General features: G+C 45.4%; 1 protein-coding gene across 1 annotated transcript in view; it reads right to left on the minus strand.

The window, feature by feature from the left end:
• The window catches only part of scn5lab (sodium channel, voltage gated, type V-like, alpha b), a 283,003-nt gene extending 275,196 nt beyond the window's left edge, over positions 1-7,807 (minus strand). Inside the window, exons 1-3 of the mRNA XM_056299257.1 lie at positions 7,685-7,807; positions 7,378-7,521; positions 5,899-6,017 (exon numbers count right to left, since the gene is read on the minus strand). Of these exons, the coding sequence (XP_056155232.1) occupies positions 5,899-6,017; positions 7,378-7,521; positions 7,685-7,807 (386 nt within the window). The remainder of the gene's footprint in view (positions 1-5,898; positions 6,018-7,377; positions 7,522-7,684) is intronic.
• Between the last annotated feature and the right edge of the window lie 4,249 nt (positions 7,808-12,056).

Raw genomic sequence — 12,056 nt, forward strand, 5'->3', positions numbered from 1 at the left:
TACACTAAATTCAAGTTCTTTATATATTTCTAAACTAAATTCAAGTTCTTTATATATTTTTACACTAAATTCAAGTTCTTTATATATTTTTACAGGAAATTCAATTTCTTTATATATTTTTAAACTAAATTCAAGTTCTTTATATATTTTTACACTAAATTCAAGTTCTTTATATATTTTTACACTAAATTCAAGTTCTTTATATATTTTTAAACTAAATTCAAGTTCTTTATATATTTTTACAGGAAATTCAAGTTCTTTATATTTGGATGAATAAACGACCAAATTACCAGCATGTTTTTGATTTCTAAGCCCTTCCACTGCTTTTACAAAGTGAGATGTTGTACAAGAAGAATATTTATATAATTTGTGTTATTAGTGGAGCTGTGTGGTTGTATATGTATGACTGCGTTATAATATTTGGGTCGCCACTGGGCGGCAGCGGTACAAACCTTTACGTTTCAAACCTTACAGGCTCCACGATGGCTTAATTTATTTACGTTCTTGGACTTTAAATACACATATTTATGTATTTGTCAATTTAATACTTAAAATTATTCTGCTTTCGGTGTGGGACGATGGCGGCATGAATTCACGTTTGTGGCGGCCTCACCCAGTACCATCCATGCAGCGTCTTTGTCCACACCTGCGTCCAAGTTTGTCTTCCCTGGTCTGCTGTGTCCTGTGGGCCCAGGGACCAGGGCCCTGCCTGGGGCTGTGCCCGAAGAGGAAACGCCAAGGGCGGTCTGACAGGACGCGGAAGCGGGGCAGGCTAAGCTACCTGCTAGCCCATGCAGACCGGCAGATCTGACAGTCATCCTGGCTGGCAGTCGCTCCCCTGGACAGTCTTGTTTTTTTAGTTTGGATATGTGTGTTAAGTTTGGATATGTGTGTTAGTTTGGATATGTCTGTTAGCTTGGATATGTGTGTTAGTGTGGATATGTGTGTTAGTTTGGATATATGTGTTAGTTTGGATATGTGTGTTAGTTTGGATATATGTGTTAGTCTGGATATGTGTGTTAGTGTGGATATATGTGTTAGTTTGGATATGTGTGTTAGTTTGGATATGTGTGTTAGTTTGGATATATGTGTTAGTTTGGATATGTGTGTTAGTTTGGATATGTGTGTTAGTTTGGATATATGTGTTAGTTTGGATATGTGTGTTAGTTTGGATATGTGTGTTAGTGTGGATATATGTGTTAGTTTGGATATGTGTGTTAGTGTGGATATGTGTGTTAGTGTGGATATGTGTGTTAGTGTGGATATGTGTGTTAGTTTGGATATGTGTGTTAGTTTGGATATATGTGTTAGTTTGGATATATGTGTTAGTTTGGATATGTGTGTTAGTTTGGATATATGTGTTAGTTTGATATGTGTGTTAGTTTAGATATATGTGTTAGTGTGGATATGTGTGTTAGTGTGGATATGGATATGTGTGTTAGTTTGGATATATGTGTTAGTTTGGATATGTGTGTTAGTTTGGATATGTGTGTTAGTTTGGATGTGTGTGTTCTTGTAGTTTTTAGATGTGTTTTTGTCTTTGTGTTGCACTGCTGTGGGCTGGGGGAAACGACGTGTCATTTCATGTGCACAAGTGCATGAAATGAAATGACAAATAAAGTGTTTCTGGTTGTGGAAATATGGTGTAGCAGACTGTATACTGTTGCTCTCCATATAGTTGTGTGCTCTGAGCTGTAGTCCTGATGAGCTGAGTAATAAGAACACGTTCCTTGTAAAGGGGAGGTGAGAGGAGCTCTGCTGGGCTGCAGCAAGACAACGTCAAACATAGGAACAGACTGATACTTACAGGTGCGTGGGAAGAGGTTTTAAGTCGGGGGGCTGCCAACTAAGATGGAAAGTATTGTGGTGAATGAGTGGCGAGGCAGAGATCTCTTTATAATTGCAACTCCCGTCCCCCATACACCGCACAACCCTGGGAGGGCTCTTTTATTCACACCGGCCAGAACGGACCAGAACTGACAACAACGTAATGAGCACCCCCCCCCTCCCAGGTCCAACGTGGCGACATCAGTCCCAGTCCCAGTCCTACAGTCAGTCAGTCAGTAAACGCTCTCCTACTTGTTCTGAGTCGAACCCCCAAAACAACAACACAAGAATAACCACAACATGAACACCACATCATTAAAACACAACTTTAAACCGAACATTAACAGTCCCATCAGCCATTGTGCTCCCCCAGCCGAGGACCACTGACAGTCAGGAATCAGGAACAATTTATTTGTCCTTTCGTCTCATGTAGGATGTACACAAAAGAAACGAAATGCCGTTTCCCCCAGCCCAAAGCAGTGCAACACAAAAGACAAAAACACATCCATAACCTCCAAAAACAACACTACCAAAAACATACAAAAACAGAGAACAAAGCAAAAAAACAAAAAAAACCCAAAAAAACAAAAACAGTGGGGTCCGCGGTGGCGTAGCGGTCTAAGCATCGGCTTGGTGTCTATGCAGTTGCCCACTGGGGACTGGGGTTCACGCCCCAGTCTCGTCAGATCCGACTATGGCGGGACTCGATGAAGCAGCAATAACTGGCAACGCTGTCTTCGGGAGGGGGGCGGAGTCGGCTTGTGTTCGTCACGTGAATGCGTCTCTGTGTGTGTCGGAAAAAGCAGTGGTTCAGCCTGGAGTCGCCTTGTCACGAAAGTGGGGAGGCGACTCCTTCGAGACTGCCGGCCGGAGAGATGCAGCTGGCGAATGCATGCAGTACGAGGGTGGGTGTTTTAACTAAAATAGGGATCGATTGGCCACTAAACTGGGAGAAAAGGGGAAAATCAGAAATAAAATATAAAAGAAAGAAAAAAAGTTAACAACACAGTCCACTCAGTACAACACAGTCCAAAAACTCCACCATCCAGAGAGTGAATGCCAGCCAGAACTGCTGGTCTGCATGGGCTAGCAGTTAGCTTAGCCTGCCCCGCTTCCGCGACTTGTCAGATCGCCTTCGGTGCTTCCTCAGAGACACCGATCAGAGCAACCACCTCCCACGGTCGCTACGGTATGGCGTCATTGTTTTGTTTGTACAGTATGACGTCATTGTTTTGTTTGTACAGTATGACGTCATTGTTTTGTTTGTACAGTATGACGTCATTGTTTTGTTTGTAAGGTGCGTGTGTAGCAGATTTGGAATGGAGTGTTGACTCACTTTATTATTAATAACTAGGAGAGGTACCCGGCGTTTCCCATGGGAAAATGTTCTCACCAAAACAACCAACACGATCTGATCTTTACAATATAATCAATGATGAAATATAGGCTAATTTATGATATGATACATGTGATAAACGAATGTCGACTAAACGAATCTTATTAACGAAAATTATTGAATGTCATCATTTTCCATCCATTCATCAAGCTTCTTTGCCAATGTGTATTAATGCTCAGTGCTCAAGTGCCTAAGGGTAAACTATGTTGCGTGTCTTCAGGCTAGCATTGACGATGTTAGGTACAGTGCCTCCCTTGACCACTGGAAGGATTTGCCGGAAGTCTCCACAAAGCATCGTCGGAATGCCTCTTTCGCAAATAAATCTAATTTTTTACTTGGTTTTTGAAATATTTTTCAAACTGTGCAATCCTTGGAAAGTGCTGATTCTAAAGATACCATTCTCTTTGTTCTACAATGAGTATTTCTGGAGTTTTAAGTGAACATACAAACATACATGCTTGCTTTTTATATATATATATATATATATATATATATATATATATGAAAGATGTACATTCCACACAGTCCTAGCCCACTGTTTCATAAAATAAAGCTATGTTTTATTATTCTGCATTTGTACGTATAGGAAAAGTTAGGCATACTGTTGGGTCTAAGATGTTACACAGCCACCTGCCACCACTGGGGGGGGGGCTGCACCCATCACCAGGGGGAGCTGTCTTTGAGAGACAGACAAAAATACAGACAGAGAAAGAGACGGGGCGCCGCTGTAGCCGAATGGTCACATCACACATAATGTGGTCACAACGTAACCAGTTCAAATCCAGCCAGTGACCTTTGTTGCATGTCTCTCTCTCTCTCTCTCCACTCTGACTACCGAATAAAGATATGAAAATACCAAAAAATAATTCAAAAGATGAGGGGAAAAGATTTCTTGTGTTTCCTGTGAGTTCAACAGAAACTACAAGACACAAAGACCCATACGGCAACTAGAGCGGCAACTAGAGAGCAGCTGAATCATCCTGCCAGCTTCATTTTACATCATAAAGTCAGAGTAAGGCAGGTATGTTCACACACACACACACACACACACACACACACACAGACACACACACACACACACACACAAACAATTAAAAGTAGACCCACACACAAGCCTACAGACACATAAATTCAAACATGCACAAACTCACTTTCTATCCCTCTAATACACACCCACATATCTCATCTCATCTCATCTCATCTCATCTCATCTCATCTCATCTCATCTCATCTCATCTCATCTCATCTTCAGCCACTTCTCTGGGGTCGGGTCGCAGTGGCAGCAAGCTAAGTAGGGCACTCTAGACGTCCCTCTCCCCAGCAACGCCCTCCAGCTCCTCCTGGGGGATCCAAAGATATTCCCAGGCCAGATTGGACACTCAGTCCCTCCAGCGAGTTCTGGGTCTACCCCCAGGTCTCCTCCTACTTGGACATGCTCGGAAAACCTCCAAAGGAAGCGCCCGGGAGGCATCCTAATCAGATGCCCGAACCATCTCAACTGGCTCGTTTTGACGCGAAGGAGCAGCGGCTCTACTCCAAGCTCCCTCCAGATGTTCGAGCTTGTCACCCTATCTCTAAGGCTGAGCCCAGACACCCTACGGAGGAAACTCATTTAAGCCGCTTGTATCCGCGATCTCACCCTTTCGGTCACTACCCAAAGCTCATGACCATAGGTGAGGGTTGGAAGGAAGACTGACTGGTAAATTGAGAGCTTTGCCTTCCAGCTCAGCTCCCTCTTCACCACAACAGTCCGGTACAACATCCGCATTACTGCTGATGCTGCACCAATCCACCTGTCAATCTCCTGCTCCATCCTACCCTCACTCGTGAACAAGACCCCGAGATACTTGAACTCCTTCACTTGAGGCAACAACTCATCCCCAGCCTGGAGGGAGCAATCCACCATTTTCCGGTAGAGAACCATGACCTCAGACTTGGAGGTGCTGACTCGGTAGAGAACCATGACCTCAGACTTGGACGTGCTGACTCGGTAGAGAACCATGACCTCAGACTTGGACATGCTGACTCGGTAGAGAACCATGACCTCAGACGTGGACATGCTGACTCTCATCCCGGCCATTTCACACCCCAGTACGTGCTGGAGGTCGCGTTCTGATGAAGCCAACAAAACCACATCATCTGCAAAGAGCAGAGATGAAATTCTGAGGTTCCCAAAATGGACACACTCCTCACCTTGGCTGCACCTTGAGATCCTGTCCATGAATATCACAAACAGAATCGGAGACAAGGGACAACCTTGGTGGAGTCCGACACTCACCGAAAACGTGCTTGACTTTGTGCCAAGAATGCGGACACAGCTCTCACTTTGGTTATACAAGGACCGGATAAAAGGACACCCACATACCAGAGAATGAATGCGCTTGATAACTTTAAAGAATTGTTTTAAACATGCAGACTTCACGGTAGTTACAAGTTTATATTTAATTGCTTAAGATAAATAAGGTATTGTTTCAAAATCAAGCAGTGGGTCCTCATTCAATGCTGCACAGTCATCTTAGACCAACCGGACTAAATCCAGAATTACTCTCAATTTAATATGTCCCTTCTGATTGGTGGACAAGACGACAGGTGAGTGTGACATCACTTACCCACCGCACACCCAACACAGAATCTGCTCACAGGGAAGCAGGGGGCTTTCGCATTTTGAAGGATATGAATGGACCAGGATCTTGATGGAGATCTTGCGGACCGGGTGGAAGGGGCTGAAGATGTAGAGGGCAGATGTGGCACTGAAACGGAAGATAGCCTTCCCTTTGTTGAGAACTACGAAGGTCTGAGAGAGAGAGAGAGAGAGAGAGAGAGAGAGAGAGAGAGAGAGAGAGAGAGAGAGAGAGAGAGAGAGAGAGAGAGAGAGAGAGAGAGAGAGAGAAATGTGTTGTATTCATTTTAAATGTTACCAATAACATTTTTACTCACGTGAAATGACTCCTAGAGAAGAAAATGAAGGCTGGAGGGAGGACAGACAGAGTCATAGGGGAGACTAAGGGTCCTCCTGTGATCCATAAGCCGATCAGGTAGTCTGTTTGATTTATCACACAAGCTGCCACTGTTGTGTCCAACCGCTTTAGTTGTCTCAGATTAATCCTTACCTTAACCAAAGTTACCCCCCTTCAGAACCACGTAAAGCTTCAATGATCCCTGGGAGGATGCTGAACTATTGCCACAGCGATGTCTGAACTGTTGTACTCGCTATACACTTACAGTATGCATTTTAAACTGGGTCATACTGGTCAGTATGTGGAGGACAGTTTTCAGAAGCCAGCTGCTTCTTTTCACCTGACAATGAGGAGTTTCACCAGGGGGACGTAGTGTGTGGGAGGATCACGCTATTCCCCCTAGTTCCCCCTCCCTTCCCCCCAAACAGGCGCCCTGACCGACCAGAGGAGGCGCTAGTGCAGTGACCAGGACACATACCCACATCCAGCTTCCCACCCGCAGACACGGCCAATTGTAAAGGAGGTAACACGGGGATTCGAACTGGCGATCCCCGTGTTGGCAGGCAACGGAATAGACTGCCACGCTACCCGGATGCTCAAAAACGGATCTTGACAAGACACAGCCAAAATAATATTTGAATTTTCCGATGCCAGCTGCCACTCCTGCTGCTTTTATGGGATGGTTCTGACCATTTAGAGACCATGAGATTTATATTTTCAGCTGTGTCGTGTGCATATACCTTTCATACATTACACTGACATACTAAGACCTGCACTGCATTAAACTAAAGCCGTTTCACTGAAAACCCTTACTTAATGAGTCAAGCTGTGGGTGGAAGACACCACTCAGAGAGCGATTAAGAGCAAGAAGATGAAATGATTCCTCCAACGCTCTATCACTCTGCCTTGTTATATGCAGAGATATTGTCAAAGGGGCACAAGGGTTTACAGTGTTCATCTCTCTCTCTGTCTCTGTCTCTCTCTCTCTCTTTCTTTCTCGCTCTCTCTCTCTCTCTCTGTCTCGTTCTCTCGCTCTCTGTCTCGCTCTCTCTCTCTCTCTCTCTGGGAATGTGTACACACCGTCGCAGACCCTATCTGCTGGCCTTAAACGTGGAAGGGATTATTGTCTTCTCAGATCTCTCCACACACACACACACACACACACACACGTGAACACACACACACTCAATCACTTACCCTCTGGTCTCTAAAGTAGTAGGAGTCGATGTCCTCCAGGGGGACCCCGACCAGATGAGAGGGGATGTCTCCAAATATTCGAGGGAGTTGTTTTCCAGCCTCCAGGTCGACCCGGGCCTTGGGAAGCACCACATCTCCCAGGTCCTGAAACACACAGACACACACACACACACACACTGTTTGTAAATACTGCCTAGTAGCGTGTGTGTGTCTATGTGAGAAAGAACCCATATACTTCCTGGTAATATGTGTGTAGATACCTCCTGGTACCGTGTGTGTTTATGTGTGTCTATTTGAATGTGGGTACCTCCTGGTAATGTTTGGCTCGCCGGGCTTCCTCCTGGGCGATGCGCTGCTCGATGGCCGCCAGGGAGTCCCGTGTGAACCTCTGTAAGCTCTCTGGGCCCGCTGGAAACACACAGCCAGCCATCTTCTCATCCTGAGTCTCCTCTCCCAGACTGGTCTGACAAACCAGCTACAGACACACAGACACAAACACACACACACACAGGGTTAATATGACGGTATCTGACTTCCCCCCTGCTTTTTATCCCCAATTGTACGCGGCCAATTACCCCACTCTTCCAACTTTCGAGCTGTCCCAGTCGCTGCTCCACCCCCTCTGCTGATCCGGGGAGGGCTGCAGACTACCACATGCCTCCTCCGATAAATGTGGAGTCGCCAGCCGCTTCTTTTCACCTGACAGTGGGGAGTTTCACCAGGGGGACATAGCACATGGGAGGATCATGCTATCCCCCCAGTCCCCCCCCCAAACAGGTGCCCTGACCGACCAGAGGAGGCGCCAGTGCAGCGACCAGAACACATAACCACATCCGGCTTCCCACCCACAGACACAGCCAACTGTGTCTGTGGGGACGCCCAACCAAGCCAGAGGTAACACGAGGATTTGAACCGGCGATCCCCGTGTTGGTAGGCAACTGAATAGACCGCTATGCTACCAAGACACCCGGCATTTGAAAGAGTTAATCACCATATTCTTCTTCAGAAGCTTTCACCTCTTGGCGCTAAACAATGGACAGCAGTTTGTGTCCGAAAATGGAACAAATTCCCCTTTTCTTCCCATACTCTGTGGCGTACCACAAGGCTCAATTCTTGGTCACTTGTTATTTTTGATATATATATTAATGACCTCCTCCCCGGGTTTCAGTCAAGCTGTTTAAAGTTTTATTTGCAGATGACAAAAGTGTCTTCAATTCACATAAAGATCCTGACACCATCATTAAGGTGTTAAATGAAGAACTTAAGCTGTCTATGTGACTTAAGTTAAACAAACGATCACTTAACATTAAAAAAACAAGCGTCATCTTTCTTTGTCTTAAATCGGGGTTTTTTGACTCCATCTAAAACTGTAATCGATAATGTCCCCATAACTGTGTTCTACACAATTCCTTGGCATTCTGCTTGATGAATCCTTATCTTGGAAACCTCATATCAGGTTCATAACCATGAAAATGAGAGTATTGGTATACTAGGCAAAATCCATCACTAGATCAACACTGAAGTAGCCACTATGTTATATTATTCAATGGTTTATCTGTATAGTCTTCTTCTTTTAACTTTTTCTGTTTTTCAGAGGTCGCCAGTGCAGATTTTACAATTTCCATCATGACCCTGTGAGGGCAAAGCACCAATGCTGGTTGTTGTTAATGCGGGCCTCAACCAATCCAGTATTGTCTTGTCAATCCGCATACTGATTTGGCAAAATTTTACATCGGATGCCCTTCCTGACACAACCACTAACCCTATGGATGGGGACTAAAGTGCTGGATGCCATCCCATATGGATACGGTTTATCCGTAATTATTGTAATATAGCTTGGACTAGTACTCACAAGACCAAACTTGAGCCCATATACAGTCTTCAGAAACAAGCACTTAGAATAATAAATTTTGTACATTGAAAACATTCCTCTCAGCCTCTATTTCTTCAATTAGGTGTCCTCAGTGTTTATCAAGTGAACCATCTCCAGATCGGCCTGTTTGTTCATAGTCCTTAAAAAGAACCCCCCCCCTTTTTTTCCATGACATATTGCTGATAATTATCAGTTTCATACTTACTTCACACCTAGTTCTTCTCTCCTTAGACCCCCCCCCCGCCCCCATTCCCGTACTTCCCAATCTCAGGTTAGTAAATTCTACCGAGGGTCCAAAATATGGAATTATCTGCCTTTATGTTTTTGAATTTGTCTTCACAGTAGTTTAAAATAACCCTGAAATCACTTCTCCTAACAGACCAATATTTTCCATATGGTTCTTGTCTTATGAGAACTCTAAGCCACATCACATGAGTGTATGTTCTTAGTGTGTTAATGACAGTGTTTGTGTATACTTGTATGTGTCATGAATGAGTGTTCTTGATGTGTGTGTGTGTGTGTTTGTGTGTCTTGTGACAATGGCTGATTCATTGTACTTGTGTAACTTGGGTGTTTATGGGATGCATTGTTGTCGGGTGCTGTGCTGAACTGTGTGTCCACCTTTTGTCTGCAGGTATTGATAGGTACCTGCTGTGACTGCATACCACACTGCTGTGGTTGTTTCCTGTCGGATGCTGCCTGGAGAAGGACAACTGTCAAGCCCCTTGAGGGTTTTTCGGCAATTGTCCTTCACATTCTGTTACCAATTATATATTGTATCTGTTTTTTATTTTTCACATGTGTAAAGAAAGAATCAATCACTCACTCAATCAAGCAATCAAAAAAGAAAGAAGTGATAAAGCAACAGAGAGATGCAGAAAACAGACAATAGAACAACAGATATAATAGATACAGAAGAACAAAAGACAGATGGACAGACAGACAAGTGTGAGGCAGATGTGTTGTTGGGTCTGCACAACACGTGTGTGTGGCTGCTTACTGAAACACACGGAGTACTTTCAACATGACACACGCCTGATTTGTCTGGTTTTCCTCAGGATGTGCCTCTCTGGGATCTGCTGGAGTGTCTGGAAAGGTAAATCAAGTGCGTCTCAAGCAGCCGAAACCTCTGAGGTCCACGGAGGGCCCACATGGAGGGCTCGCGTGATTGGCCGGCCTCAGGAACACAGATAATTATATGTCCTCCGAAACGCAACTCCCCCGCCAAGTAGAGGACGGCCGATATCCTCACAGATATTCAACAGAGACTCTGACTTTCACGCCGGCAATCAGAGTGGCGGTCCTCACACCACACACACACACACACACACACAGCACATCGTGTGATTCACATCACATTACCTCCTCATCTCTAACTTGGTCTTATAAAAAACCGTCTTTTCCGCCTCTGTTTCGCTGTGCCTCTCTCCCTTCTCTTTCTTCTCTTCCACTAAGACCTCTCATGCATGAGGGCCCCCGACATTTGACCTTCTCACTTTCGGCTCCCCGCGGTGGTTTTAGGGTATGTGGCCGATGCTGCCGTCACCCCCGCTTTGGGTCGTTCACAGTGAGAGAAACGGAGACGGCGGAATTATCAGATGTAAATGTAATCACCTAATGATGCTGACACCGTCTGGCACAGTGTCTCACACGCACACACGACTCATTTCAGACAGCGCTGCAGAAGTCCACTGTGCTACAGAAGTCGGTCAGGTCCAACATACCGACATGTCTGGTATGTTGTTAGGCAGTGAAGCGTCTTCAACACACCACATCCACACTTTTCCACGGCGTCGGCGCCGGGGACTGTCCCCAAACAACAAAACCTGAAAATGACGTTCTTAATCACGATCCTACAGACCTCTCCTACATAGAACCCACTTCTGTTAATCACCAATACCAGATTTATGGACCCGTCTCGTCTCGTTCAGATCAAGTCACGTCAGCCAGCCGGTTTTTAAAATGACTGCTCTTGATTGACAGGTGGGTTCCAGCATTACCGGTGGGGGGGCATATAGATTGTTGGATGGAGAGAATGTTCAAAACAAATGTTGAAGGTTGCATGAAGTCATCCAAATGAGGGACAACTTGTGAACAAGCTGGACAAGAAACAGGACAGGCATGTGACTGGCCTTGTTTTACACAGCAACTTGGCAGCACGATGGCGCAGCAGTTAGCACGGTCGCCTCACTGCAGGGTCCTGGGTTCGAACCCCGCGGTAATCCAACCTCGGAGCTTGCATGTTCTCCCCGTGTGCTCCAGTTTCTTCCACCATCAAAAAGACACGAGTGTTAGGGTTAATACTCCTGTCTGTTGATCGCCGTGGGTCCATCAGGACCTCAGCATATGGCCGCTCCTACGCAAAGGTCTCCGCAGCAGCACCTTCTCGTGGTACCTCCTGTTTTTACAAAGTCTGCCGCGGGGGCGACCGGGTTCCTGGCGGTATAACCGGGTGGGTCGATTGGACTCGTTAGCCTTGGTTGGCAGCCAAACTAGGAGAGGGAAAACTCTGATTTCAAACCCGGGTAGATGAAGCTCGTTAGCCTGTCGGGCAGTTCATCTAGGAGAAGGGCAACTCTGATTTAACACCTCCGCTGCCTTGCGGGTGTATTCGTCTACGGGAAAGGCTTCAGGAAGAAACCCTGAGGAAAAATCTGCATCCACATTTTCAAAGTGCCTTCGGAAACAGTACTCAAGTCTAAAAGTACAAGTAAAGTTTATGTATACTGTTGTCAGGTTTAGCTTTTGCAAATACAACAAAAGCAAAATGAAAGTCTCGTCTCATCATTAGCCACCTCTCCGGGGT

Source organism: Lampris incognitus, chromosome 19 (assembly GCF_029633865.1).
Source record: "Lampris incognitus isolate fLamInc1 chromosome 19, fLamInc1.hap2, whole genome shotgun sequence".
Classification (NCBI taxonomy): domain Eukaryota; kingdom Metazoa; phylum Chordata; class Actinopteri; order Lampriformes; family Lampridae; genus Lampris; species Lampris incognitus.